At 41.8% G+C, this 26,648-nt stretch overlaps 5 protein-coding genes across 6 annotated transcripts; 2 read left to right on the top strand and 3 right to left on the bottom strand.

The window, feature by feature from the left end:
- Positions 1-851: 851 nt before the first annotated feature.
- LOC117851713 (zinc finger CCCH domain-containing protein 40) lies at positions 852-4,570 on the bottom strand. The gene is made up of 4 exons (XM_034733587.2): positions 4,364-4,570; positions 3,366-3,635; positions 2,755-2,978; positions 852-1,927 (listed from the first exon to the last, which is right to left on the bottom strand). The coding sequence occupies exons 1-4, from the start codon at positions 4,466-4,468 to the stop codon at positions 1,045-1,047; spliced, it is 1,482 nt and encodes a 493-aa protein (XP_034589478.1). The 5' UTR covers positions 4,469-4,570; the 3' UTR covers positions 852-1,044.
- A 168-nt stretch (positions 4,571-4,738) lies between these two features.
- LOC117851714 (adenylyltransferase and sulfurtransferase MOCS3-1) lies at positions 4,739-9,088 on the top strand. Of its 2 annotated transcripts, XM_034733589.2 has the most exons (11): positions 4,746-5,131; positions 5,341-5,433; positions 5,621-5,676; positions 5,922-5,986; positions 6,067-6,141; positions 6,234-6,312; positions 6,495-6,533; positions 6,620-6,728; positions 7,194-7,312; positions 8,214-8,333; positions 8,416-9,088. In XM_034733589.2, the coding sequence occupies exons 1-11, from the start codon at positions 4,831-4,833 to the stop codon at positions 8,800-8,802; spliced, it is 1,443 nt and encodes a 480-aa protein (XP_034589480.1). In that variant the 5' UTR covers positions 4,746-4,830; the 3' UTR covers positions 8,803-9,088. The 2 variants fall into 2 exon arrangements, with proteins under 2 accessions (XP_034589481.1, XP_034589480.1); XM_034733590.2 differs by lacking the exon at positions 6,495-6,533 and having other exon boundaries at positions 4,739-5,131.
- A 54-nt stretch (positions 9,089-9,142) lies between these two features.
- Positions 9,143-17,153, bottom strand: LOC117851712 (ALBINO3-like protein 2, chloroplastic). The gene is made up of 15 exons (XM_034733586.2): positions 16,658-17,153; positions 16,412-16,518; positions 15,937-16,064; positions 15,640-15,711; positions 14,551-14,652; positions 13,604-13,663; positions 12,691-12,756; positions 11,863-11,910; positions 11,011-11,124; positions 10,681-10,809; positions 10,540-10,595; positions 10,333-10,450; positions 10,180-10,245; positions 9,980-10,089; positions 9,143-9,685 (listed from the first exon to the last, which is right to left on the bottom strand). The coding sequence occupies exons 1-15, from the start codon at positions 17,116-17,118 to the stop codon at positions 9,547-9,549; spliced, it is 1,776 nt and encodes a 591-aa protein (XP_034589477.1). The 5' UTR covers positions 17,119-17,153; the 3' UTR covers positions 9,143-9,546.
- A 125-nt stretch (positions 17,154-17,278) lies between these two features.
- On the top strand, positions 17,279-19,611 carry LOC117851715 (uncharacterized). Its single transcript, XM_034733591.2, has 5 exons — positions 17,279-17,521; positions 17,625-17,698; positions 17,787-17,890; positions 18,026-18,094; positions 18,959-19,611. Exons 1-5 carry the CDS (start codon positions 17,448-17,450, stop codon positions 19,220-19,222), a joined length of 585 nt encoding a protein of 194 aa, XP_034589482.1. The 5' UTR covers positions 17,279-17,447; the 3' UTR covers positions 19,223-19,611.
- A 334-nt stretch (positions 19,612-19,945) lies between these two features.
- On the bottom strand, positions 19,946-26,648 carry LOC117851711 (fanconi-associated nuclease 1 homolog). The gene is made up of 15 exons (XM_034733585.2): positions 26,436-26,648; positions 26,205-26,361; positions 25,225-25,739; positions 25,050-25,151; positions 24,136-24,397; positions 23,980-24,042; positions 23,369-23,443; positions 23,173-23,291; positions 22,452-22,522; positions 22,288-22,375; positions 22,017-22,157; positions 21,710-21,933; positions 21,117-21,390; positions 20,804-21,037; positions 19,946-20,611 (listed from the first exon to the last, which is right to left on the bottom strand). Exons 1-15 carry the CDS (start codon positions 26,556-26,558, stop codon positions 20,162-20,164), a joined length of 2,898 nt encoding a protein of 965 aa, XP_034589476.1. The 5' UTR covers positions 26,559-26,648; the 3' UTR covers positions 19,946-20,161.

The following is a 26,648-nucleotide window of genomic DNA, read 5'->3' as shown; positions in this document are numbered from 1 at the left end:
CTACACCCACACCCATAATGTCTAACGGGTAAAATTTTACACCCGCACCCGCACCCACTAGGCACCCGTTAGGTATTGGGCACCCACTAGAACTGCTCAAAAAATACTAAATTATAAAATAAACCAACATTATCATACGATATCAAGCAATATAATACAAAATTTGACACACTATATACAATTTGAGCAACATATCGAAGTAGCAAACCAAACTTTCATCTTAGATCTAAAAATGAGTCCAGCAATAGTTGCAAGCCAAACTTTCATATAACATTACATGATACATCAACAATTCAACTCAACATAGTCTAGCAAAGCAGCAATACAAACTTTCACCTTACAGCCCATGATACATCACAATTTAACATCAAAAGTCCAATACATTTGTATTTATTCAATACTTTGGCAAGGGTTAGAGACCAATACCTTAAGAGATAGGCACCATCACCCATGGGTGAAATTTTACACCCACGTCCGACCTATCTTAATACGGTTCATGTCGGGTTTAGACCCATGGGTGAATTTTACATCCAAATCCGCACTTGGTGCCATGGGTCCAAGCCATCCCTACTTCAACGCGAGGCAACGGGCAAACATAATTAAAAAAAAACGAATGTAATAGTGAGGCTGTGCTTCCGCAGTCAGCCGTGAAAACTGTCATCCTATGGTCCATGGGTTGCTTCTAGCAACAAGCGTCAATTATTAGTCGCCACCAGTACGGAGAAATATTTTTTACGTGTTTTGTTCCCAACCAAAGATATCCGCGGAGAGTTACTAGCTCAATACGAAAAAGACGAAGGCTTTAATTGGACCTCCACAATAAACACAATGCTGAGATGAAAGGCACGTGGTTGACAACACAAAATCTTGATGCTGGATAAATCCAGTATATCTTCCGGGTTTTCAAACTCAGATAAGCAATAATACGAAGTTTTGCTGTTAATCACAAAATTAAGAAAATACAGAAGCTGGCAACCAACGAGGGTACATTTTCTAGCAGAGAGGAATTACAGCAGTACACTATCCAACATTCTTGTAAGTACTTCAGTTCTGAGTTGGCTGCTGTTGCGCTGAAGGGCCAGGAGCCGGCTGCTGCTGCTGAGCCGGAGGGCCATGAGGCGGCTGCTGTCCTGCTTGTGCTGGTTGCTGAGATGAACTAGCGTGAGCTTGTGCTGTTGGTGCTAGCATCGGCTGGTATGGTGGGTACAGGGGTGGGTAGGGCATGCGAGGTGGAGGCATGTAGCCAACGTATGGTGGAGGAGCATAGTATGGCGGATACTGACCATGGTAGTATGGTGGTGGTGCAGGATAGCCGCCCTGTGCTGAGCTACTTGATGGCTGAGCATGTCCAGGCTGCAGCCCTGGTTTGCCTTCACCATCCTGTGACTTAACTACAGCACCCATCCTCTGGGGATCCATGGATGGGTACAGAGTCCGCTCTGCTGCTGGTGGTGCTGGAATGTTAAAGTAGTATGATGCTGGTGGTTGCTGCTGGCCCTCCATCCCAGGGGGTTGAGGCTGGTCGCCGCTCTGCTGCTGAGATATGACAGCCCTAGGGAGCAGTCCTCCGTGGGAAACCTGCCCCTGCCTCCCAGACTCATCCTCTTCGGGCTTTGGAGCCTGAGGCTTGCCCCACATGAGTTTCAGTCGCACACCCTTGATGACTAGCTTGTTAGCAAGCTCCTCTGCAGCCTTCTCAGCGCCTTCTCTTGTAGTGTATGTCACAAATGCACATGCACGCTGAAGCACCATCCTTATGGACTCGATCTCACCATGGGCATAAAACTGATCCCTCAAATCCTGTTCAGTTACTCTGCTATCGAGTCCACCAATGTATAGTGTCCTTATAGTCTCATCATCTGGCGGTGTCAGGGATGGCATCTCACCTGCCTTACTCAAAAGTTTCATTGCAACTGGATCATTAACTCTGCAGATAGTAAGAAGAGACCGTCAGAAACCAATGCAGAGTGTTTAGCTTAACCAGACTAGATGTTTGTCCAGACGTTTGTCTAGCTTAACTCTGCAGATAGTAAGAATTGAAAATTAAGGGAAGTGAATAGATACATTCACTCAACAGTTTGTACGAGGAGGAATTCAGTTCAGCTTCTTAACTCAAATCTAAAAAAAGCATCAGCGTTTAGCTTAACTAGACTAGATGTTTGTCTGTGAAATCGCTTTGAGACAAACAGGTACGAGTTCAACATTTGAACTAGGTTAGGGTGGTTCTTTCATGTTGTAAATCCATGCACACAAGCAATTTGGGTGCAACTTAACCGTGCATGCTGTCTGATGACCGGAACGTAGTGACTTAATTTTGGTGTAGTTACAATAAAGTCTATAAAGTACAAACTAGAACAGAGATAAATAAAAGGTAACATGTCACTTTGGATACGCCATCTACAATGAAGTATAATACAGTCAAAGCATTGCATAATAGATAATGATCTGCTAGCTTCTGCTAGATGCTCCAGGAAGAATGGTTTTCATGAACATTAATAGTGATATAGTGATGAGAAGCATCAGAGTTAAATAAAAAGGTAACAAAAACTACACCACAATGTAACAATTGGCAAGTGGTGAAATAAATTGAACCATAGTCCAGACCATAAAACAAAATAAGTCAATTTGATCATAATTTCAAATGTTAAGCCAAGCCTTAAGTTGAATACAATAAGATCTCTGACTGCAGCATGAAGAGAGAACCACAAATAACGTGCAACTCAAAATCATGTATGCATTGTCACCATTACGTACCCATAGTAACGATCTTTGATGTTCTGCTGAGATAACTCCCCAGTTTCAGGCATCTCATGTCGATATGGGCACTCAGCACCTCTAGTACATTCACCACGCACATAGAAACTGCACACATGGGCTCTGTTCCTCTTGTAATATGGTGCTGTTCTCTGAAGCTTCAGAATGGTATCATTTGGTTGGGCCTTCCCATAGGAAGAATCATAGTCTATGCCAGCTCTGGCCTACATTTATAAAAATAAACTCTAGTTAGGAACAACTACTCATAGATTAAAGAGGAGTAAGTGAGAACAAGTTTAACAATGGACCACATAAGCAGAGAGTAAGTGGAAGACATTTCAACTATGGCAGATCAGGTAAGCTACATCTAAAAAAGGGCATTGAAGAAAGGACATTCTTTTGTTATCATATTTTAATGTCTTCATCTTATTATTTCCTAAGTACCATCAATTTATTTACTATGTCATCATAAAAACAGTTCTCAAATACACACGATAACTTCAGTATTAAGAACTAAAAATCCCAAGAAATACAGGATTTGTATTTGGATTCGAGTATTATGAAAATAAGCAAACAGCATCAAGTTTCAATGATGAAAAAACGAAACATACCCTTCGATCATGCTCTTCTGCAAAATACTCACGATTGACATCACTCCTTGGAATTGCATCATTCGAATTGATAGCGAGCGCTGTATCCCTGACCTGAACTGGTAGACCATATTCAAGATCCAGCAGGCAGACCTGGCAGACATTTTTCAGCTTGCAACATGTCTGGCAGATCTCTGTCTTCTTGTACCTTGCATCCCGACCAGGTCGCCATCGGAAGACAGTAAATGGACGTGCACATATTTTGCACTCCTTGTCATATTCTGCCCTTAACTGACAGTAAAACAAGAGCCTGTAAGGCACTGAATCTTGCATTTACAAGAAATGCTCAGAAAACTAAATGCGAAATACGAAATGTTTCACTGTAAGGGTATGCCCATCCATGTCATTTTTTTCAAACCTCTACCCTGAGCCTCACCTCACACATAACGACTTATCCTTGTTTTGCTACCAAGTATAGACTGCTTAAATCTAAGGTCCCATCTTGCTAACTAAGGCCCTGCTTGTTTCAGGCTTTCAGTTTGCAGATTGATCCAATCCACAAACGGCTTATATGATGCATATGGTAAAACCAAGCAGTCAATTCACATGCTGCTCTTGTAGAACCATCAACAATCAGAGCATTATTTAGAGAATGGTACTCAGTGAAATCATTGATTAAATAAAACGAAAAGACAGCACGTGTATGCACACTCCCGAAGCAACTAACTGCCTTCACCATGATCTATTCCCAAATTCCTGACCACATCGATCGAAGCTACACAGAGCAACAACAACTTCACACAAACAGCTACAAACGAAAACAGCAGAAGCAACGCGTTCACAGAACGCGACACCTAAACAGATGCGTAACCTAGGCCCTGATGCATCCAACAGACGAAAATCACAAGCGAAAACCGAATCAAGCAAGCCGCCTCAGTGCAAACCGCATCACGGTACCCCCGCCAAACCAACGAGAAGGCACACGAATCGATCAGGTAGGGTTAGGGTTTGATGCGTACCATCCGGACGTAGGGGTTGTCCCCGAGGCATGACTCGCAGATGATGGGGAAGTCCGACCGCTCCCACCCGTCCGCCTGCGCGTCCCGCAGCAGCCGGTGCGCCATCCCCCTCCTGCTCTCTGCCGCCGCCGCCGCCGCCGCCGCTGCCCCGAGGAGCCGAGAGGTACGAAGCGAATGGGGCCGCACGAAGACGAGACCCCGAATTGACGATGCGTTGTCAGGCTTGGATACCTCGCCTCTTAACGCAAGTGGTCTCTTACTGGGCCGGGCTTTAAAAACGTCGGACTCGCCAGGCCTTTACGTAAGCGTCTACGTGGGCCGGGCTTTACGTATGTGCCTACGTGGTCCGGGCCCACATTGGAATGCTCGGCTGGTTAATTTCGGCGGCTGTGGCGAACTGGCGACACAATTTCGGCGGCTGAGGCGACACGGCAGCGGTGAGCAAAGCAGCGTCCAGGTTCGGCGGGATGGACGGCGGCGGCGTCGGGAGGAGGAGGAGGGAGGCGATAGAGGGGGAGCTGAAGAAGCTACGGGTGCAGCGGGAGGAGCTCGACGGCCGGATACGGCTGCTGGAGTCGCAGCTCGAGGTGGGGCCTGCGGGAGTGGATGGTGCGGCGGCGGGGAGAGGAGTGGTGGACGGATCGTGCGACGGGAGCGTCGCGTGCAGGAGCCGCGGAGGGAACGGGTTTGCGCCGGACGGTGGTCTCCCGGCGGACATGATCTACCGGTACAGCCGCCACCTCCTCCTCCCGGACTTCGGGGTCGAAGGTCAGTTGTCTCGTTTCCAAAGGTTTAGACTTGCTTCCGTTAGTGTGGTTTCCTGGTTACTTCAAAAACTGCCCCCTTCTGCTTCGGATGTGTTATCACAATTCACAAAGTCGTATGCTCAATTCAATCAATGGTGGAGTGTATTGGTAAAGAAAATGTGCATTGTAGTAAGCTCGCTTGGACTGATCCTCTGATGCTTTGTCTCGCAGGCCAGCGGAAGCTGTCACAGTCGTCGATTTTAGTGGTTGGAGCCGGAGGTTTGGGCTCTCCCGTGGCATTGTACCTAGCAGCCTGTGGTGTCGGTAATGTTCATCTCTGCTGCGAAGTTGTGTTTAACTTTAGTTTCACAAGGAAGCATTTAGATTTCTGAAATTAGAAGTTTGATTTTTAGGCATCGTCATTCTCCTTATTTAGAGAGTGCTTTAATATGTTATTGAGCTCAAGTTCCCTGATATTGTTGCATTCGCAATGCATTTGTTATCTTATTAGGTTGCTTGGGCATTGTGGATGGTGATGATGTTGAACTGAATAACCTTCATCGACAGGTAGAAATATTTTGGCATGTTTTTTTGTCCCTCTTATCTATTGTTCTCTCTTTTTGGGTTATTCTGGTCTCTGAATTATCTGAACGATGCATACTTATTGGTAACAGAATTATCATAAGCTACAAAATGTAGTCAATTGGGAGAGAACAATCTTGAAAATAGTTCCCATTCAGAATTGATTGTTTTAATCTGTGATAGTCATATGGTGTATAAATGCTAACCTTGTTTTTTGTTCTTACTCTCAGATAATCCACAAAGAAGCATATGTTGGACAAGCAAAAGTGAAGTCAGCAGCTGATGCTTGCCATGAGTAAGAGTCTATCCTTTCAGCTGATTCTCTAAACATTGATTGCCAAGCAAATGTTGTAATATTTGATTGCCTTAAATCAGGATTAATTCCTCTATCAAGGTGGTAGAGCATCACCATACTCTGAAGCCGTGCAATGCATTGGAGATTGTGCGGAAGTATCCTTACAGAATCTCATATGACAGAGGATTTTCTTTTTTTTTCTGAAATTCAGTCCTCTTGTTTTCAGCATTAACCAAAACAACTGCAGATATGATATAGTTGTTGATGCAACTGACAACCTTCCTACTAGGTATATGATCAGTGATTGTTGTGTTCTGCTGAACAAGGTAATTTTGCTTTTTGTTGTTGTAAGTAATGCATGCTATACTTTGATATGAAATTCTGTCCTCTGGCATGTTAGCTTGTTGCTAAGTAAATTTCTCCATCAATACAATAAGTGCAAGAGCCTTTTGTTGATACATTGCATCATTCAATGATCAATCCTTGAGATTTTACCTAATTTGTGCAGCCACTTATATCCGGTGCGGCATTAGGTTTGGAAGGGCAGGCAAATATCTTCCTTTCCAAAGATATTGTACTTTTTTTACTTCACCTTATATTTTTAATTCAGTCATTCATTGACTTCTCTAACAGTTGACAGTTTATCATCACAATGGAAGTCCATGCTACCGGTGCCTCTTTCCAAGTCCACCACCTGTGGCAGCCTGCCAGAGATGCTCAGACAGTGGTGTTCTTGGGGTTGGTAGGTGACTCTCTAAGCGCCCTTCATGACAATAACAAACACTTTGCAGCATTCAAAGTATGAATTAGAATATTTTTTGTTCAACCTTCTTCAAATCCATACACAAACTTCTTTGTATGATGTGGACTTCAACGGTTCAATCTAAATAGGAAACTAAATCATGAGTAAGAGCTCTGATGTTGTGTAACCTTTTTTCATGTCCATATTAATCCTTAACTAATGAATGACTACAGGTTTTGGTAGGTTCACTCAATGATGTAATTACTATAGTGGGTTTTTCTTCAAGATGTTCTTACTAAATGTTGTGATATTTACTCTGTATCTACAACAGATCAGTGTAGACACCTTTGTTCCAGCTTATTAGTTTATATAGTTAGCTGCTAGTTATTATAATTAGCACTTTGTTAATTACTTTCTTAGACATAGTTTGCACTGGTGGACTAAAACTACTCTTTTGTTGACTAGTTCCGGGAGTGATTGGCTGTCTACAAGCTCTGGAGGCTATAAAGGTTGCGACTGCCGTTGGTGAACCCCTATGCGGAAGGATGCTACTTTTTGACGCACTCTCTGCTCGTATTAGAATTGTATGTGATATGTGACTTCACTTTAAATTTATTGTCTTTAAATCATGACAGTCCAACACTGTGATGCATCCAACTCCCTACACCATGCGGGGGATGTCACCAATGTTGCATCCTCCTATCTACTTTTAACTTGCACGCTCTTTTTAGTATAATTATCACAGAACCAGTAACATGAATTGCAATAGTGGGATAGCGTGTTGCCAATCATGTTTGAGCATAAAAGAATTGAAATAGGTCCTGACAGGAATGTAATCTTTTCTATAGTATTATTGTCAGCATTAATGAGAAACCTTGAGTCTTTCTGTTCTTGTTGGAAGAACCTTTACATTCTAATGTGTGGTATCCTTGTGATGGCCATGTCTTGGTTGTGTTTGCAGGGGGTTTTTTTTTGCTTGATAAGCAATTGAAATTTTGGGAACAGAGCAATTGCTCGCCAGGGTTTCAAGACTTCCCTCTTTTAATGTTTTCCGAACCTTTGCTCAGAGCTCGTACCTAGCCTATTCCTAGTAGTTAATGTTTGGTTACCAGACCAACAGACAGTCATGTTCCACCGTTTCTTATCTTACAAACCTTTTAACTTCAAAGAGAATATAGTTGTTAAGTAGTGACCAAAGCATTGCAAAAATAACCAAAATGACATGATATCGCCTGGTTTCTTCTCCCAGCACTCATGATTTTCAGTCGCCTATGGCATTTGGAACCCTGTTTGAGGATTCATCCATTTGCAGGAGGTCTCTTGTTAAGTGGATTTTAACCCTTCATCTAGTTCTACTCATCCTGCAAACTATTAACATCTCTGTTTGACCTTTGAAAGTTGTTTGTGTGCTTGAATGCACAGCTATAAGATTCAATATCTTAATAGAGCTCATTATCAAGTCTATAACTCTATGTATCTTTGCAGGTTAAGCTTCGTGGAAGCTTGCCAGATTGCACCCTTTGTGGTGAAAATTCAGTTTTCACAGAACAAGATTTTCAGAAGTTTGACTATGAGAACTTCACGCAATCACCAATGTCTGATAAGGTAATGAATGGATGCAGTGCACATCACATCAAGAATGATCTTGAGTTTTTTGTTGCCTCATCTACTGTTACATTTACTGCAGACAGCACCGAGTGTGAAACTGCTCCCCGAGAACGCCCGAATCACTAGTAGAGATTACAAAACATTGGTTGATAATGGTGAACCTCATCTGTTATTGGACGTACGACCCACGCATCACTTCCAAATCGCTTCGATTTCTCCGTCTCTGAACATCCCCCTCTCCATGTTGGAAGAGAAGCTGCCCACACTCGAAACCTCACTGAAGGAAAAAGGAGCGGTGTCAGCCTTGGGTAAAGAGCCTTCCTTGGTTGTCCTGTGCAGAAGGGGCAATGACTCTCAGAGAGCCGTCAAGCTCCTCCGCGAGAAGGGGTTTGCCTCTGCGAAGGATATCATCGGTGGGTTGCAGGCATGGGGACAAGATGTTGATCCTGATTTCCCTGTGTACTAGTGAAATGGATGCAAAGTAACTGGGGCCTATGAGGCTTCACACTCAAGATCAAACCTTTACATAGTGCTGAGCTTGTGGGGGTGAGTTTGAGAAGATTGTTTCCCACGCAGTTAGCTGTTGTTCTCGGCTTAAGAATCATTGGCTTATTTAAGCTACTTCCACGTAATGGTTTGAATGCAGCGAGAGATGCTGCTGTTGCAAGAACAGTAATTCCTATTATTGTCAATTGATTAGTAGAGCTTTTACAAAAATGTTATGGAAGGTGTGAATGTTCAACTGTTCTCAAGATCTGTGATGGCTTACGCCACTGACAAAATAAGATTTGAGCTGCGAAATAAGATTTGAGCTACGAAATAAACTTTTGATCGATCAAACGCAAAAATGTTCAGTAATATGAGATCAGGTGTAAATTCCTGCTGTATTTTAATTTACATAATTTGAAGCGACTATATTCTACACAAGGACACAAGTGACTACAGAAGTAATAACGTCGTCTGGGCTCAAGCACACTGGGTGGTGTGAAATGGACATCAGATTTATGTGAGGTATCTGCAGACTTCAAAGGCGTGCAATCCAATCATGCCATTGCCACCCACTGGTTTCATATTTCTTCTATGGCTAAGTATGGTCTAGGATTTGCTGGCTGACGTTCCAGAATTTCATGCCAAATAAACCATGTGTTAATGTCCAAAAATGAAAGCAGTATGCTCTCTCTGTTACTATGATCTTTTCAGGTCCACCATGTCATTTCTCCTCTGACTTTGGTTGATCATCCATTCCTTCCTCGCATTCCTTAAGAAGTCTTTCTACAGAAGGATCATAAGCGATAGCCATCTGCAAATATTTGGCAGCCTCAGAGTTCCGGCCTTCTCTGGATAATATGCTGCAAAAACCAATCTCAGCACCTTTAGTAACTGTCCAACATTATAGGAAAGCTTTCGTTTAAAAAAAACATTATAGGAAAGCTGGGCCACAAAAAAATCACAAATTTTTTTTGAAAGCACAAAAAAAAATCACAAATTGAGTTGAATTACAAATGTATGTAGCTAGGAATGGAGCCAAGATACCCCCTACCACAACTAATATTTAGGGAGCATGTAGACTGTTGCTAGCCGTCAGGCGTCAGACCAATGGAAGACTCTTATAACAAAAAGAAAAGGTCTACAAAGGACTATACCTTCCCAAAATAACCATCCCTTGGAAGTAGCACGTTTTGTTGATGGGCTTTTCTGGTTCCTTGAGCTCTGCTATTCTCTGCAGGAGCTTGATTGCCATCTCATTATCACCCTACATTGATAATGACGTGATTGGTGCTTATGTTGTTCATTGCTATTCCTAATGTTCTTATAAACTGATTCCAAATGTAGCATACTCTACCTGCCGCTCGTGTGAAAGACCTGCCCCGAAAAGTGCAAGTACAAGAAGAGGGTCGTCTTCTTGAATCTACAAGATGGAGAGCATTAAGTCTTAAATGACTGCCTCAGATCATTAGCTTTGAAGTACTGAAAACCATCTGAGGTAGCAACAGACCTTTTCTATAGCATGTTTAAAACATTCTGAGGCTTCAGGAAACAATCTGTTTGAGAACAGTGTTTGTCCCATTCCAATTAACGCTGTAGAGAGATCAGGGTTTCTCTCTACTGCTGTCCTGTGGGTAACATTGTTCATCAACTTCTATTGTTTACAAACGGAGATGGTAGCCAACAAGTGATCAGACAAAGCTTAACACCAACTTACCTGATCAGTGGAATAGCTTGATCTCGGCGACCAGTTCCCAGATACTGTAATGCTTGCTAATGATAAACATATAGGTATGTACTTCAGAATTCATACTGGAATAATATTCCAAGATAAAAGGAAATATGTAAATATCCATACTTCAAGTAGCTCCTCAGGTGAACTGGACTCGGATATATTTCCTTCCATAGGAGTTGCGCTCTCACTGGCACTTCCATTATCAGAAGGTGCCAATTTCGTTTGCAAGTCAGCATCTTCAAGCAGTGACCGCTGTAAATTCATGATATTTTTTAAAAAAAGTGTAAATTCAGGATATGAGAAGAGAATAAATGAAGGACATTCCTCAGTGTCTGGCATGGTCATGTGGGGTGGGGGTGGGGGTGGGGGTGGGGATTATTGAACAAACTTCAGCATCATGATTCAATCACATATAATGCAATTAACTAGCGCATGTAAAATAAATGGTTGTACCTGCATCATCTTAGGGCCCTCAAGAGGAGACTTTTCTGCTCTGTAACCAACCTGAGCTCTAATATCTGGCAATCCCAACAGCTTGCGGACAGCACCATTTCTCAGGGACAATTGCTGCACTTTTATCATTTGAAAAATTAAAATATAACATAAAGTATATAATGTTGACTTCATCATATCAAGCTTTTTCAAATTAAAATACATGGAAACTGATTTGCTCAAACGACAAAAACAGGAAATTACAAACAAAAAGGGGAATTCATAAGCATTTTTTCCTGTTGGAGCTTTACACGAGTAATAGAGGTTGGGATGCATCTATCTGTTCTAAGCAACATCTTCTGGGTTCTTGACAATCCTTGCATTATGATACCATCTGCTCTAGGTTATTTAGTATCTCCTTCAAGGTGTACTTATTGATTATTCAGGCCATGTTCTTAGGAGCAAAAGGGTGTCGCAACACATGCCTACCTTGTTGATATTTGACTAATGGCAAACCCGAAAAAAAAGGAATGACATAATTCTACCAGGACATGTGACTACAGGTGGTAATGGATCATGGCCCTTATGCCTCCTTTATAATCCAACACGGCCCTAATTTAGTTCAAAAACATATAGTATTTTAGCCCGGCCCTTATTGAGCCGGATCCTTAAAATTGTTAGGCTAATTGGGCCCTTTACCACCCCTACATGTGACCCATCTTCCCTATTTTTTGGATGAGGTTTATTATCACTTTACCATAAAATCACATTTAGATTTTAGGCATAGAGTTACTATAAAATGAATACAAGATTCTCACAATATCCAAACTGAAATGACTTCATAATACAAGTAAAAGAAACAATTGCTCTAACCTGAGCTACAGAAAATAACCCATTTGTAGTCCAGTAGACCAGGCTTCCCTGCCAATCAAAGATTTTAAATAATCGGGCTTCAGCATCTGAATTGCTATTTGATTAAAGTAAAAGTTGCAAACGAGTGTTATACTTCTTCCATGGCCAGTTTGGACTGCATTCTTTCGATTGGGGCAGCAAAAACATCATTGACTAAACAAATTACTGCTAATTAGTTTACATCATATCATAATGTAAGAGTATCATGCTTTTAGTTTGTAACCCTGCACCCAAACCGGATTTCTGTGGGGTGTGTGGGTGTATATTGTATGTTTTCCCTTCTGCTATTAAATATTAATGCAATGATACACAACTCTCCTGCGTGTTTGAGAAAAAAAAACTGATTCAGAACCAAATTTCCTCTCCAGTTGCAAAATCTTAGTTCATCCAACTCTGTTAACTTTGTAACAGCACATGCAGTAATAGGTTGCATCTACCTGTCATTATTGTGACACAAAGGATTGTAACGTGAGTGGAACAATATGCCAAATAGAGCATGTTGCTGGAAACAATTGCAAATACTAAGAATCTGCAGTGATTATGAAATTCCACTTCTTAATGAAATACATGCATGCGCGTTCTCGAAAAGATTAACAAATTCCACCATAATAGTTAGGCCAATTTATTTTAATTAATCTCTGCCTGCCAAACTTGAGAATATATTTCGAAATGGTACTCAACATGTTGTGCACATCATCCATTCGTAACCACATGAAAACCCAAATGCAAGTAGCTGACCAGAGGAATCACATATGCAATAAGAACAAAGGGTAAATGCAAGTAGCTGACCTGAGGGACCACGTACGCGATAAGAAACAAAGGGATAGTCAGTATATCCAAGTATATTCTATAGTACTGCAAACAAGAAAGAAATATTTTCAGAACAGGACAGCTTTACATAAAAAGTAGGGAGGGAGAAGGAAACATGTGCAAAGTAAACAGTCAACTAGAAATAAATTCACAGGTATTTCAATTTTCAAATGGACCTTACTAAAGGGGAAATTCTTAATACCTAACTATAGACAGCAAAATTGAGAGCAGCTAACCGAACATAATTCATACCACTATAAGAAAGGTATTGTGCATATTCAATGTGCCAACCATAGCTCGATTATATTATATCAGAAAGTCAGTATAGCAACCAATCAGCACAGGTTTTTTTAGCCAAAATGCTTTGCGCAAGTATAACATCCATATAAATGCAATATCAATGCCATTTGGCAGTGGTGGATCCAGTTGAATATAACAACACAAAGAAGACCCGTGGGACATAGTTGTAATGCTAGTATTATTCACCATCCAAAACCCACAAGTATTTAATTGGCCTCCATGGTTGCCACCAAACAAGTAAAAGCAGCAGTTCATTGTCATTAGTCCAATAATTTACTCCAGACGACAACCGACAGCTGTCTGGGCATGTCAACAACACTTATTCCATTAAGTGTGGATACCCACATGGACCAAGTAAGTTAACAACATTATATGGGTCATATTTCAGAAGGCCAACTGCCCAAGTGCAGTATACACCACATACACTTGAACAAAGAAAAAACACTTGATTTTCTGATTGATGGACAAACCATCCATGTTCTTCACAACAAAATCTGAGTGATGGGTCACCCATGTTGATAACTTATTAAGAATTTGTGATAGCTAGTCAACTAGCTAGATGTATCCCTGTGACTGGTTTTCTGGATCATACCTTTGCCAGCAAGCCGAAAATTCCTGGATGGTGCTTGATCTGGGACCCCTGAAAAGAAATCTGAGGAAACAGATCAAGAAGTCAGAGTCTCAAAGACAGTTTAGCATAAACAAGATCCTCGTCCCAGTGTTGGAAACTAATCCTGCGTGTCCAAGTTCGTGCTGGTGTCTAGATGCAGTCTTTAGAGCCTATTACTGCTATTACCCTATGCTAATAGGCAGATTTTAGTAATTATTTTCTGCATTAGATGATATTCCCAAGCTTTATTGTAGCTCCTATTCAGCTATATATAGTGGGGAAACCAGAAAAGCTGCAAGCATTCGGCAGCACCAAAACCACTTTGTCCTACTGTGTTCGTGTGCGTTTGAGTGAGCATCCTGGGTTCACCTCTTTGAAGGCTGTGGCTTTCGCCCAGCTTATAGAATTACAAATTGCCATTTCTTATCCACTTAGCGACAAAAAGAACTGTGAATGTTCCAGATTTCATTGAAAAGGTTTTATCAGAACATGGTCAAGCTTATTACATGCCCTCTGTGTTTACTCATGAGGTGGAAATATCACTTGAACCTCAACACATTGTTCCATCCATATAACCAACGATTGACAGAAATTAAAATCACCACCAACTTATGCTCGGTCCAACACGAGTTAGCCCTTACTGCACTAGTTTAATCTAAGCTCATAACAGGCCCTCAAAGTCACCATCAAAAGATACACCAACTTGCTTGCATGATTATTAGCCAAAAACTATATATGAAATTAAAACTAATGATCACACAATGAGAACCTACCAGAGGGAAATTAACCCAGCCATAATTTTTTAAGTTGCTACACTTTGTGTGTTGACCAAGTACTAGAGACTAGACTTACACAGCAAAAGGAAACACAGTAGGAAAGGGAAACTAGTAGACAAAGCCTTTCAAAACAGAAAATCGCTAGAAAAGTACCTGAACATTTAAATAATGGAGACCAGCAACTAAGATAGGAAAGATAGGACCTAAAGTGCCATGTGGAAACTCAGTCAAGTCATGGAACCACAGAATACCACCCTGTTTAGCAGTCCAGAAATAAACAGTAGGAAGTTAAATTTATATTAAACAAAAATGAAGTTAAATATGAAGTGTAATAATATAAATAATTGCAAGAGGTTGAATATATGCTTCAAAAACAGGATACATTTGCTATTAGACTATATATATCTGGGAAATAAATGGTAACTATAGTACTATCAATACTAGCGTATAGCTTGATATGTTTTTGTTTTGGGCTTTTTAGCCCATCAAGTCTAAGTGTTGCCGATATGTCCACTTGTTCTCTTGTATATATGCCACGTTTCAACTCAATACAACTTATTGATTGAGTGCCAACACAGCATGAGCTTTGCAGTATCAAACCCCAGTCATCCATATTCATTGTGAATCCCTGATGCTGGCAACTTTGGCTTACTAACCTCAGCTGAATCCAGCCCACAATCTCTTCAACCACCTCACCATGCCCCAAGGTATACAGTCCCTTCCACCACCAGCCCACAAAATTATCAACACCTCCAAATCTCCAAAAAAAAAACTGCTGCAACCTCCAGATATGCAACTTAACGGTATGCTGCGCAAGATAACCCTAGTAGCTCAGTAGTGCCCTAGAACACCTTAGGTCACATGGTACCAATCAGGTACTACAGTACATCACACTTTGACATCTTTTTCTTCTTCTCATAGCTAGGTGAAGTACAAATAACTGTATTAAACTCTATCCAATCGGCCAACAGCGACATAGTAATTCTAGGATTGAATCTGGTCAATATGATTGTTCTCTTATAGTTTCAATAAGTTGCATCATAACTGTAACTGACAACAGAATGCTTTAACGTTAAACATAATACAACAAACATAGAACATGAATATATATAAAATAGACTTATGAACAACAAATATGGTTACTTAGCATTATGACCTTAAGACATCATAACTCTCTTCAGGAAACTTGGGAGTACTAAAATGAATAGACGAGAATTAAGTACAGAGATACCTTGAACATACATTATCAAATCCTGGGTGATTGTTCAAGCACATACTCCGAATGCTCATCATCCAAAGGATAAAGCAAGGGAACTGCAACAATAATACAGAGGGCAGAGGAGATGACAACATAACATTAAGCTAGTTCGGTTTTAAATGCTATTTTTAAGTTTTGATACCAAATGGGAAAATATAGATTTGGAACAGCAAAATATGACTCCAAAAATAATTGTGGCATCAATCATAGGATCTATAACTACATTGAACCGTGTTAAGGGCAGAAGTCAGGACATCTTATCATAGTATTTATATTATTACCTGTACTGAAAAATAGGCAAAATTCCAAAGAAAGGAGGGACAGCCAAGCTCCTTCCTTTTCCTCCAGAACAGAGTGTACTGTTCACGTAAGTTACTTCCAGGCTGAGGAGGGGGTAATGAAGTGGACACTTAAAAAGAAGATATAGGATAATCAAATCAGAAACACATGAGGAAATGCACAGTATAGATCCAATGTAACAAATGTATGTTTGAAATCAAGGCCCCCGTAGCATAAGCAGTAGGCACTACCATGCTATTACTGTATTGCTACATCAGGAGGGGGTACTGACCATTAATTGTTTGTACTGGATGGTATTACAAAAATAAAACCATTGGGAATGTATAATGTATTCCTGCTAAAATTCAGGAAGGTGAAGAACAATATTAATCAAATATGTTTACAGGAACCCTGATAGCTGATGCGTTGCTGCATCACGAGGCAATGAAAGGTTTGAAGAACAGCGGTACTACTTACCTTTTTGGATTATTTGGCCAATTTTAGCAGTCTTCTGAAGTTGTACCATGAGGGCAGGAAGTATCAACAGTCTCATGGCCACAGTTGAAAGGGAGATCGTTATCCACCTGTGATGAACATCAACAGTCTCAAGTACGAAAAAAACAATCATTCAAAAGCTCAAGCATGGTCTCAAATTGCCACAAGAAGACGTGTTGCCGGAAATAACGGGAAATGGACAGCTTTTTCCCGCTGCAAGAGGCCTACCACGGCAATCCGGTGAGGCTATGGAACCCGTCCATGAGGTCCGACATTGTGCTGACAGCCAATTCCGATACTCCCCCAACGCCGTCGGCCGTGGCGCCGGCGGCACCTCCCACGGCATCCGCCGCAGCGCCGGCCGCGCTGGCGACACCTTCCTCTCCATCAACGATATGCAGGTTGTCCAGGTATACGCTTTCCTTCTCAGTGTATGCTTCCTCTCCGGGAGTGTCCGCGGCAGCGGTCCCCGGACCGGGGTCGGGCCTGGAGCGGGAGTACCACGAGAAGCTTCGCGAATGGAGGGCGAAAGGGGAGAGCTCGCGAGGGGGCAACGGGAGCGTGGGAATGGGAAGATGGAGGTGTTGGTGGCTGGGGCTCTGGGTAGCGGCGGAGAGGTGGGCAACGGCGGCGGCGAGCGGCGGCGGGAGGAGCCGGCGGCGGCCGAGGAGGCGGATCGCCAGCGCCATGGCGTTCGTCACGTGCGGTGGATGCGAAGGGGCAAGACGGTCTAAACCCTTGACAGGTGCCAGATTTTAACCGTTCGATCGGCAGCAAACGGCTCAGATCGACTGAAACAAGTGCATTTGTCGGAAGAGCCTCTTTGTTTCTCCCAAATTGCCGTTCAAGGCCTTCGCTTCAATCTCATGATCTCATCCCCCTTCGGCCCTTCTCTCCCCCCTCCGAACCGGCGAACCCTAGCCACCCTGATCACTTCCCAGCTCGAACCCGCTGCGGCGCGAGTCCTCGGCAGTGCGGCAGCTGATCCTGCGGTCAAGGCGGCGGCGGCGGCGGCTAGATGGTGCTGGTGTCCGGCGGCGGGGGGAATGCGTGGGCTAAGGAGATGACGATCCGCCGCAAGATGGCCAGCATGTGCGCTCCACACCCTGAAAACTCCGGTTCTTTGTGTCAAAGGAAAAAGGATTTTTTTGGTCAAGCTGCTAACTTCGATTGTTTGTATGGATCTTTTGTCCAGATTCAACAAGACGCGGGAACATTTCCCTACTCTGAAGGACTACAACGATTATCTGGAAGAAGTTGAGGATATGAGTGAGTTGTTTTCCCCTGTTTGTAAATTTGTCATTCTTGCAATGTACCAATTGGTGGAAACTTAGCAGGGTTTTATGTTTCTTTGAAGCTTTCAACCTGATCGAAGGAATAGATGTCGATGCGATCGAAGCTAAAATTGCAAGATACCAGAAAGAAAATTCAGAGCAGATAGTCTTGTCCCGAGCAAAAAGGGTGTGCTTTTCTTTGATGTGATCTTCTGATTGAGGCAGCGAAATTCCAGTTGAAATGTTTTGCTCTAACCTTCGACATATTTATATATTTTGACTGACAACAGTTTATTTTTATGGCCAATTTGTTACATGATAGGCTGAAGATCTTGCGGCAGCACTTAAAGCAAGCAGGATGAACCCTGTAAAGACCGACGCCGACGATACGGTCAGTAGATATTTTTAAGTTATATGTTTCCTGTGAAATAAATATTTTGTAAGATTGTTAAAGTATGTATTGTCTTCTTCAACTTAGGGGTCTGAATGTCTGATACTTGCATGACTAAAAAAACAAAAGCCAAAACGACCTATAATTTGGGACAGAGGGAGTAGTAAACATCATCAGAAAATGGTAGTGATTAAATGCTATAAATATCATCAGAAAATGGTAGTGATTAAATGCTATAAATCCTGAAGTACCAACTTTTAGATTTATCACCTTGACATCCTATCAATGTGTTTTGTGGTAATTACTAGTGTAATCAAATATTGACTCTGTGTTTTAGTCTAGATGAAAGGTAGCTGCCGATGCAGGAGTTTTGATTTGGTGATCGAAGGTGTAACCCTTAGCAAATTGAATCCTTTGCTAGTATATTTCAGCCAATTATGAAATTGCACTCCAACTTAATTATGTGTGTTTTGTCTCCTTAGATGATGTATGTTTGCATAGATGCCATGCATCGTTAGATATTGCCTATGCAACTATCTGACCGTGTGTCATGACAAAGCACGAAGTTTTTAAAAGGGGTGCTACTTTCATCTTCACTTTGCATCCTTATGAACATGTTCAGTCTTATCTGGTTTGACGCACATGTAAAAGAACTACTGCAAGCTCTATTTTTCTTTTATTACCTTTCTCTATTCTGTACTGCTTTAACTTGATACTTTTTTCCCTTAAAAAGAGAAGTTGATGCATTGATTTCATGTGGTTTATACTTTTTGGTGGTTAGATTAGATTGCTGTGGTATTCTGATTAAAAAACAAATTGCTATGGTATAAATGCCAACACTTGGTGCTTTTAAATCTTCAACAGGATGTTGGGAGTTCCCAGGGTATTAGTGGTGGGGCAGGATTTCAGGGCCAGTATGCGCCTGCTGCTGTTCCTGGTGGGATGGGTCAGCCTCGTCCCACAGGTATGCCCCCTCAACCAATTGGCGGTCGGTCAGATCCTCTTCAAGGAGATGACGAGGAGACCAGGAGACTGCGTGCAGAGAGAGCAGCACGAGCAGGCGGATGGACTATTGAATTGAGTAAGAGGAGAGCGATGGAGGAGGCGTTTAGCGCCATATTCATCTAGATCAGATCAAAGGCAGCACCTGGCCTGGAGGAAAGCCAGTACTATACTTAAGATGGCCTTTGAACAATTACACGACATTGGATGCTCTGTATTTTATCTTCTGTGTATGGAGTTCTTGCTGAGGGTATTTTATCAAGCGGCCTTGTGGTTGCAAAAGCTTGCTTTCTTTGCAAGCTGGGAATTTGCACATTGTTGTACCTTGTCAGTATCAGGTCATCGTGACAGTCAGACTTGTAACTGTGCCTTACTGTCAATTGTAACTGTGCCTTCGTAAGGTCAAGATAAGCTTTAAGAGCCTCGCTGCCTCTCGAACATAAACAAATTTTGTCCTGTAATATTTCTTTTTGTCAGAATTTTAGTTGAATCCAATCCTGTGGCCTATTGTGAGACTCGGTTATGCAAGTACATATATACAGGATAAGTTTTGGACTTGTGGTAGATTCTAGCCAATTGCTGCTCTGTAACCAATTGCCAGTTCCCACTGATCTCAACCCCTCAAGTACAGAGCTCAGAGCATACCGATTAAGCGGTTACTCCCTCCGTCCAAAAATTGTAGGTCGTTTTGGTTTTTCTAGGTGCATAAATGTTTGTATGCATCTAAATATAGTGTATGTCTAGATACATATAAACATCTATGAACCTAGAAAAATCGGAACAACCTACAATTTGAAACGGAGTGAGTAACTTACTATAACAAACCGAAGAAAACTGATGGTTCCAATCTTACCAAAAGTAGTAGAGCTTTGTTAGAACGTCCCTGCCCAAATAGGTGGCGATAATGTTTTACTTATGTACAACATCACAACAATGTCGCTGTTTACATGTTACAGATTTGCTCTTCAAATTAATCAAATACTTATGTTTAAAAAAAAATATTTATGCATAAATCATCAATCAATAAAATGAAATTGTTACGCTAGGTGCAACTTATGAAGGGAACTATCTCCGCTTGGTAACTGGGCTTACTTTGCACACTTCCACATCAAATCCAAAATCCATGAGAACAAGAATCCATGCACGCTGTTGCTCCGACAGCTGGTCCCTTGGTCCTTTGACCTCCACAAGTTTAGCTTCACCTCCGCCTCTTTCATCAAGGAAACGCCATAGCAGTAGATCAGGCATTCCACTAGACCAGCTTCTGTAATCAACAGCTAGATGACGCAGGAGCAATGCCAAGCGATGGCCGCCAATGCACGCAACGACAGCCCGTAGATCAGTTAAGGAATGACGGTCCCAATTAACGCCCCGGCAGGATGTCCCCTGATGTAGCTCCCAGGAGCTGATTAGCATCTCTTCAGCCATCCCTTCTTGTATCTTCTTCAGCTGGGATTCTGCAAGGTCCTTTCTTGATTTGTAGAAATAATCTGTTTCCAGATCAAGAGGAGCCGTCTGCAAGAGAACACCCAAATCAAGTTGCGGAAAACTACTGTAGGGAACAAGTAAAAGACATGATAAGGTCCAACAATCTATCAAACAAAACCATGAGGGATTTAATGAGAATCCACTACAAGGTTCTGATGACTTTGCAGGAAATATGGTTGTGCACCTCCAACAAAGGAAAGCATTGTTCAGGTCATATACCTGGAATTTAGACTGAAAAACATCTTGTATGTCTGAAAACATTACATCCCACATCAGAAGGCCAAAGATAGTCATCCAAATGCCACCTTCCGAATGGGTACCTCGCCAACCACCGCCTTCATCAGCATAATATTGTAAAGCCAACTGCTCTACCCCACAAAGTTCCCCATCATAACCATAAAATAAATTCTTTGCTCCTGTCTCACAATTTAATGGCCTTCCTTCAATGTTCACCTAATAATAGGAGAAGCATAACAAGCATAGATTGTTTAGTATGAAAACAAAGCGCAATGACAGTCAGGGCGATATATACCTCTTTTATATTCCTTTTAACATAATCAGCATAACTGGGAACTTTCCAGCGTCGTGGAGGTTTGCTTAAACGCAGCACCCTCCTTTGCAATGCGAACTTTGAACCAGCACGGACCCATGGATCAATTGCTCCCCCTTCAGCTACGGAAAGGCTCTCATTTGGACGACCCATATGCTCCAAATCAACAGATAACCTCAGTGTCCAATACCCTCGCCTTCTATCACAAGCAACTTTACTAAGCAGTATCTTTAGAATCCTGATTGCATCTTCATACCTAAAAAATTTAGTTGGCATGAAAATAACAATATTACTAAGATGCTTTCTGAGGAAAGAAGTTAATGAGCCCTACGTGCAACCAAGTGTCATTTATACTTGTGCTTGTGTCAAATGCCCAAGTATGTAACAGCTACAACACCAAAGCATCCCAATATGTAGCACGAGCCAGAAGGCATGTCACCACAACAATAAAGGGAAAAAGAACTCTAGTTTGCTTCAGGTTTCCAGTTCACCCAAAATCTTACAAATCACAAAAAATTCATGCATCTGAAGAGAGTTTGAGTTGATCCATAATTTTAGCAGTTATCACAACTTACCTGCGGTCTCGTTCATAAACAGAGACACCTAATGTGAGTATTTTCGAATAGACCCAGGAAGCTGAAAAGTGTGAAAAGAACGATGGGGAATGTTCAGGTGAAGTTGCATTTTCTTGTTTTGGCATAGTGCATAGTCGATTCTCAGACAAGTCAATGCATCTTGTCACCAAGTCCATGTTATTATTATCAAGGGATTCATCCATCAGTTGTGCAACTCGGATAGCCTGTTTGCAATGCAAACATTAAACACAGCTGGCGAGTGGCTCGTTATTCTTCTTTTTTAAAAAAAAGGGGATCGAAATGTTACCTCTTCATACTCAAGCAGATCACTTCTTTCTTGAAAAATGTGGTGAGAGATGCTGCAAGCATAGTCTGGGAACTTCACCACACCAAATTCCACTAATAGAAATGAAGAAAGATCTTGATCACCGTTTAGAAAAAAGAGCCTCTGCACGATTGTACTTGATCATCATTGATGCAAATATAGCTGTTGTATGAAATAATACTCTTGCCAGACTAAACAGTCCAACTGTCCAAGCAATATTTAAGCTTTATGGTTAAAAGCAGTAAGAATTCACCTGAATACGCCACAAAAGTTCATCTGCCATCTTAGAAATTCTTATGCAGGTTCCTGTCCATTTTAGGATTCGCTTTGGTAGTGATGCACTGCATGTTCAAGAGATGAACTTTCATTACACTGAGGCCACAATTCTCAAGAATGCAACAAGCAAAGAGCCTTTACCAGGTACCATTATGATATAAAGACAGAAGGGTGCAAGCAAGCTCGTGTCGACGTATGCAGCTTGTGTTTTCCTAAAAGGGAGATAGGCCAGTGAGAAAACAAGGTAGAAAATGAAAAACAACCCTCCTCTAACGAATAATAAAGAACCTAGACAGCACAAATCTATTTCTGTACATGCCGAAGGGGAAAAAATAATTTTGTGTTCACATTATTTTCATCAAGTGCTATAGGCAGAAACTATGGATGGATGAAAGCTCTATTACCTCATCAAGTCATCCATTCCTTGGCAGTAAAATCATTTCACAGATTATACACTTGCTGTTGTGTATTGTTGTGTTGTTTGGTGTTATACAGACATCCCCACACATTCTCAGATATTTTTAATCATGCATATGTCAACAGTTTCATCATCAAATTTGATACTAATCGGTGCTTATCATATGAGTATGCAAAAATATGTGTCACCATGAAATCCTAAAGTAGTGTGTAGCTTCCAAAGTGGCAACTTATGAACAAATGGTGATTCTTAAAGTCAACCTTTCAAGGGGCCAATGCTTGGGCTGTTGGGCAGTGGCTGAATCTCAGAAAAATAATATATCGACTGATCAAAGTAATAGCATAAGAATGTCACTTTAGAAATCCTGGATATGACAATTTACTCAAGAGGAAAATAGTGTACTTGTGAGTGATTAGAAAAGGTATTGAAGACAAGATTGAAAACCTTAGGAAGCTCCTTTAGAATTTCTTTAATTTCAGGAACACTTAACACATCAAGAATCTCCTTCATATCATACTCAGATGGATCAACAGTGCAAGAAAGCATGTTGATATAACCTGCCACTGTATAGAGAAACAGTTTTTCAATTCAACAAGCTAAAGGCAGAATAGCAAGCAAAATTTAGATGCCAGGTTATTACACTTCAGTTCCATGACTGCATGCTCCAAATCTGATATCTCACGATACGAGATGGTACTCTTTCGGAACCATGGCCCTGTAAGAAAATTAGGCAAGTGCAAGGTTATTTGTTAAGTAAGCCTTGATTAAAAAAAATATTTCTTCAGTAGTGGCTCCATTTTAATATTTTTAATCAAGCTACTGAAGCTGAACATGCCCTAAGCTTGATTGTGAATGGGTGCTGTTAAAGAACTGGTAACAAAGTCAATACATCATTGCGATGCCTAACATATAAGCTGTGGCATCTCAAACATGAAAGCCCTAAGTCTTATGGATCAATCGTGACAACCCTATATCACCTGAATGGGAATAGAATAAGGTGTAGCAAATATTTGACAGTGCAAGGATGGGAATATTCTTTCCAAAAATGCCCAGAATGGGCAAATTAAGTGGAGGAAAGTTTCCTTTGACAAATTAGTGCTGCTGATTGTATGATGTACATCCCCTAAATTTGCTCAAGTGCATTTGATGCTGGCAGTTCCTAAGCATCTACTTTAAGGTATGCACATATGCAAGGTGCAGAAAGGAAGCCCAATTAACATTTACTTATCACTGTTTGGCAGGAAAGCCAACCTTTTCGAGTGTAGATCCTAACAAAAAGCCGTTGCCCATCATCTGATAACGACTTGAAAGAAGCTGTTGAATGAAATAGTGTATAATAGTCAATTAAGACATGTTCAATGAGAAATTAAAGATGTAAGTGAGAGGGGGAAGAAAAAAATAAACAACCTAAAAATGATCTTTCTATATCACTAAAAACATGTGCATGGTTGGCCATCACATCTGCTATCATCAAATTAAAATTTCTCTGATATCTTGCACTGCTAGGTCGCTGAAAATTTTCACTTTTAACGGTGCTGATGAACTTTTCCCATAAGGACTGCCAATACTCCGGATCATCATTTATCTGATTGTCAATTTTACATTTCTGGATAGTGATCTGGATAGGAACATTGCCAAGCTGTTGTTCAGGCAAACCAACCACACATCCCTAATAAGAAAAAATAAGGGAACATCAGAAGCAGAATAGCCATTTACTTACTAGCAAAAGTCTATCTTTTTTCCCACAGCAAGCAAAAGTCTATCTGCAGAAAAAGAAATGGATAATCAAAGATCAAGGTCAACTTGGAGCCGAAATCTTACAGCCTCCCTATAGCAAGCTGAGTGATTACTATCATCAGCAAAGCTGGTACAAAAGCTTTTTGTTGGTCTGTTAATTGGAACAGGGCAGCCCCCCCTCCCGAGGAGAAGTAGCCAAATTTTGCAAGCATAAATATATAAAGTAATATTACTGGAGTTTAGAGGTACTCAGCCTGTGAATGCAGCACTGAAATGACGATTCATAAACGATTACTGAAAATTGTTAACTGTGTTCAGTAGCATCCATTCAGATTGCATCAGGTGAGGTTTTACAGAGAAGTTACTACGATAACCGAGGCTAGTTTATTCATCATCATTATATGTTTACTTTGTGAACCAAAAGGAATTTGAAAGAAAGATAGTGATAGATGTAGTTTTTTCAGCATAGTGCAGTGCATTCCGCATAAAAGCCACCTGTATATGTCTAATCAGCTACATAAAGTAGTGGCAGCAAGCTGTCCTACCCTCTACAACATTCTAGCAAAATAATAAGAGAACTTCACCTCGCATTCAACATAGTGCATGTCCATTAGAGGAGCCAAAACTTTAGCAAGCTCCCGAGGCAAGTATCCAAGCATCTCGCATTCAGACACTGCATAAAGCACCTACCAATGGTATTAAGAAAAATCCACTACATGGGGGGTATTACCATATTTTTTATTTGGAAAAGATGGAAACCTTTATAGCATCAGAGTCCTTAGCATTCTGAGGATCTCTCAGAAAAGTAATGCCTGCATCCTCTCTCAATTCAATGTTCTCATGGAACCTCCAGCCTACTATGACAGTGTCAACTGTTATAGTGGTGCTAGAATCCAAGTCTGCGCATGCATCATCACTGCAAGAGGTTGCTACTGTTGGAAGCATGCTAGAAGAGCAGTGTTCATCCTTCACATCTGGCAAGATAGTATTTGAAGGTACATAGGTACTAATCGTCTTAGAAGTGCGAAATGAGCCATTCAGACAACCAGATGATGAAATAGTGGCACCAGCCTTTGAACTCTCAGTGTCACTATCCAACGAGATGAATTCTTGGTTTCTTGACAAATCTTCATCAATCTGTTTCACACTTTCTGTTTCAACCTCGTTGGTCAAATTGTTTGAAGTAGGCTCAGCAGAAAATTTTTTACTGAATCTGAAATTAAGAAGGGTGCTCTGTGTTAATTTTCTTTTCGTTCCTCTTGTAAGGCATATATCTGCACAGTTAATACCAACACAAAAGTCAATCTTCAGAATAGTATCGAAATGTATGACATGCTCTTTATGCATCCAGAATACTAGTAATATAGTACCAATAACCACTTGTAAATGTGTAGTGGTGCATTTGTAAATTTCACTCAAACTTATTCACCTACTGAACCAACCAAGAGAAGAAAGGAAAGTGGCATAGTTGGATATACACCTTTGGCTAGCTGGTTCTGACTGATAAACCACTGCTCTACGAACAGAGAAACACCAAATGATGTGAATTTATGATTTGACATTATATGGCTTCTAGGCCCTTGTTTGTTTGTTTTTGAGTCGTAGCAACGTTTCAGTCGGCGCCAATGCTACTAGCATTTCGGGACAAACCCAGCCGAGCCGGCACAAGTAGCCTACATTCTACACTCTCCATCCCAGTAAATACAAGTGAGCGTTCAACACTGCAGGTATACACGCACCGAGGTGGGAGTTGACGCAGTAATCCGACCCGCGGATGGACTCGCCGCAAACGGGGCAGGACACCCACTCCGCGCGCACGCCGACGCCGCCGCTTCCTCCATAGGACGAACCAGCCTCTACCCCCGCCGCCTCGCCCGGGCCGGCCCCGTCGTCGGCCTGGATAAAAACGGAGCTATGTCAATCGGCGGCACGTTTTCGCGGGGTTCGGGGCGGCGGGGGTTGACTTCAACCTGAGCGGGGGAGGCGGAGGGGAGAGGGCAGGACGGGGATAGGACGGCGGCGAGCGAGGCCGGGAGAGGGGAGCGGCGGCGCCGGCCGATGAGGCGGACCAGGCTCTCCCGCCCGGTCAGCATGGCCGGCGGGGAGGTGGCGGCGCGCGACGGGGCGGGAAGGAATGGGCGCGGCTGCTGGTGGTGCGGCGCGAACGGCGTTGGACTGTTGGA

The sequence above is a fragment of the Setaria viridis genome, chromosome 4 (genome assembly GCF_005286985.2).
Source record: "Setaria viridis chromosome 4, Setaria_viridis_v4.0, whole genome shotgun sequence".
Lineage (NCBI taxonomy): Eukaryota > Viridiplantae > Streptophyta > Magnoliopsida > Poales > Poaceae > Setaria > Setaria viridis.
The sequence above is the reverse complement of the archived record's forward strand: the minus strand, read 5'-3'. Positions and strand labels throughout refer to the sequence as shown.

Excerpts from the sequence above, each read along its gene's own strand:
- LOC117851713 (XM_034733587.2), bottom strand. The coding sequence starts at position 4,468 with ATGGCGCACCGGCTGCTGCGGGACGCGCAGGCGGACGGGTGGGAGCGG. Across the intron at positions 3,636-4,363 it reads ACAACCCCTACGTCCGGATG|TTAAGGGCAGAATATGACAA; the intron begins GTACGCATCAAA and ends TTTTACTGTCAG. Across the intron at positions 1,928-2,754 it reads ATCAAAGATCGTTACTATGG|AGTTAATGATCCAGTTGCAA; the intron begins GTACGTAATGGT and ends TACTATCTGCAG.
- LOC117851714 (XM_034733589.2), top strand. The coding sequence starts at position 4,831 with ATGGACGGCGGCGGCGTCGGGAGGAGGAGGAGGGAGGCGATAGAGGGG. Across the intron at positions 6,313-6,494 it reads GTTGTGTTCTGCTGAACAAG|CCACTTATATCCGGTGCGGC; the intron begins GTAATTTTGCTT and ends TAATTTGTGCAG. Across the intron at positions 7,313-8,213 it reads TCTCTGCTCGTATTAGAATT|GTTAAGCTTCGTGGAAGCTT; the intron begins GTATGTGATATG and ends GTATCTTTGCAG.
- LOC117851712 (XM_034733586.2), bottom strand. The coding sequence starts at position 17,118 with ATGGCGCTGGCGATCCGCCTCCTCGGCCGCCGCCGGCTCCTCCCGCCG. Across the intron at positions 11,911-12,690 it reads TCGCGTACGTGGTCCCTCAG|GGAAGCCTGGTCTACTGGAC; the intron begins GTCAGCTACTTG and ends TTTGATTGGCAG. Across the intron at positions 9,686-9,979 it reads GGGATGGTTATTTTGGGAAG|CATATTATCCAGAGAAGGCC; the intron begins GTATAGTCCTTT and ends TGGTTTTTGCAG.
- LOC117851715 (XM_034733591.2), top strand. The coding sequence starts at position 17,448 with ATGGTGCTGGTGTCCGGCGGCGGGGGGAATGCGTGGGCTAAGGAGATG. Across the intron at positions 17,891-18,025 it reads TCTTGTCCCGAGCAAAAAGG|GCTGAAGATCTTGCGGCAGC; the intron begins GTGTGCTTTTCT and ends GTTACATGATAG. Across the intron at positions 18,095-18,958 it reads AGACCGACGCCGACGATACG|GATGTTGGGAGTTCCCAGGG; the intron begins GTCAGTAGATAT and ends AATCTTCAACAG.
- LOC117851711 (XM_034733585.2), bottom strand. The coding sequence starts at position 26,558 with ATGCTGACCGGGCGGGAGAGCCTGGTCCGCCTCATCGGCCGGCGCCGC. Across the intron at positions 22,158-22,287 it reads AACTTTTGTGGCGTATTCAG|AGGCTCTTTTTTCTAAACGG; the intron begins GTGAATTCTTAC and ends ACAATCGTGCAG. Across the intron at positions 20,612-20,803 it reads TTTTTCAGTCTAAATTCCAG|ACGGCTCCTCTTGATCTGGA; the intron begins GTATATGACCTG and ends GTTCTCTTGCAG.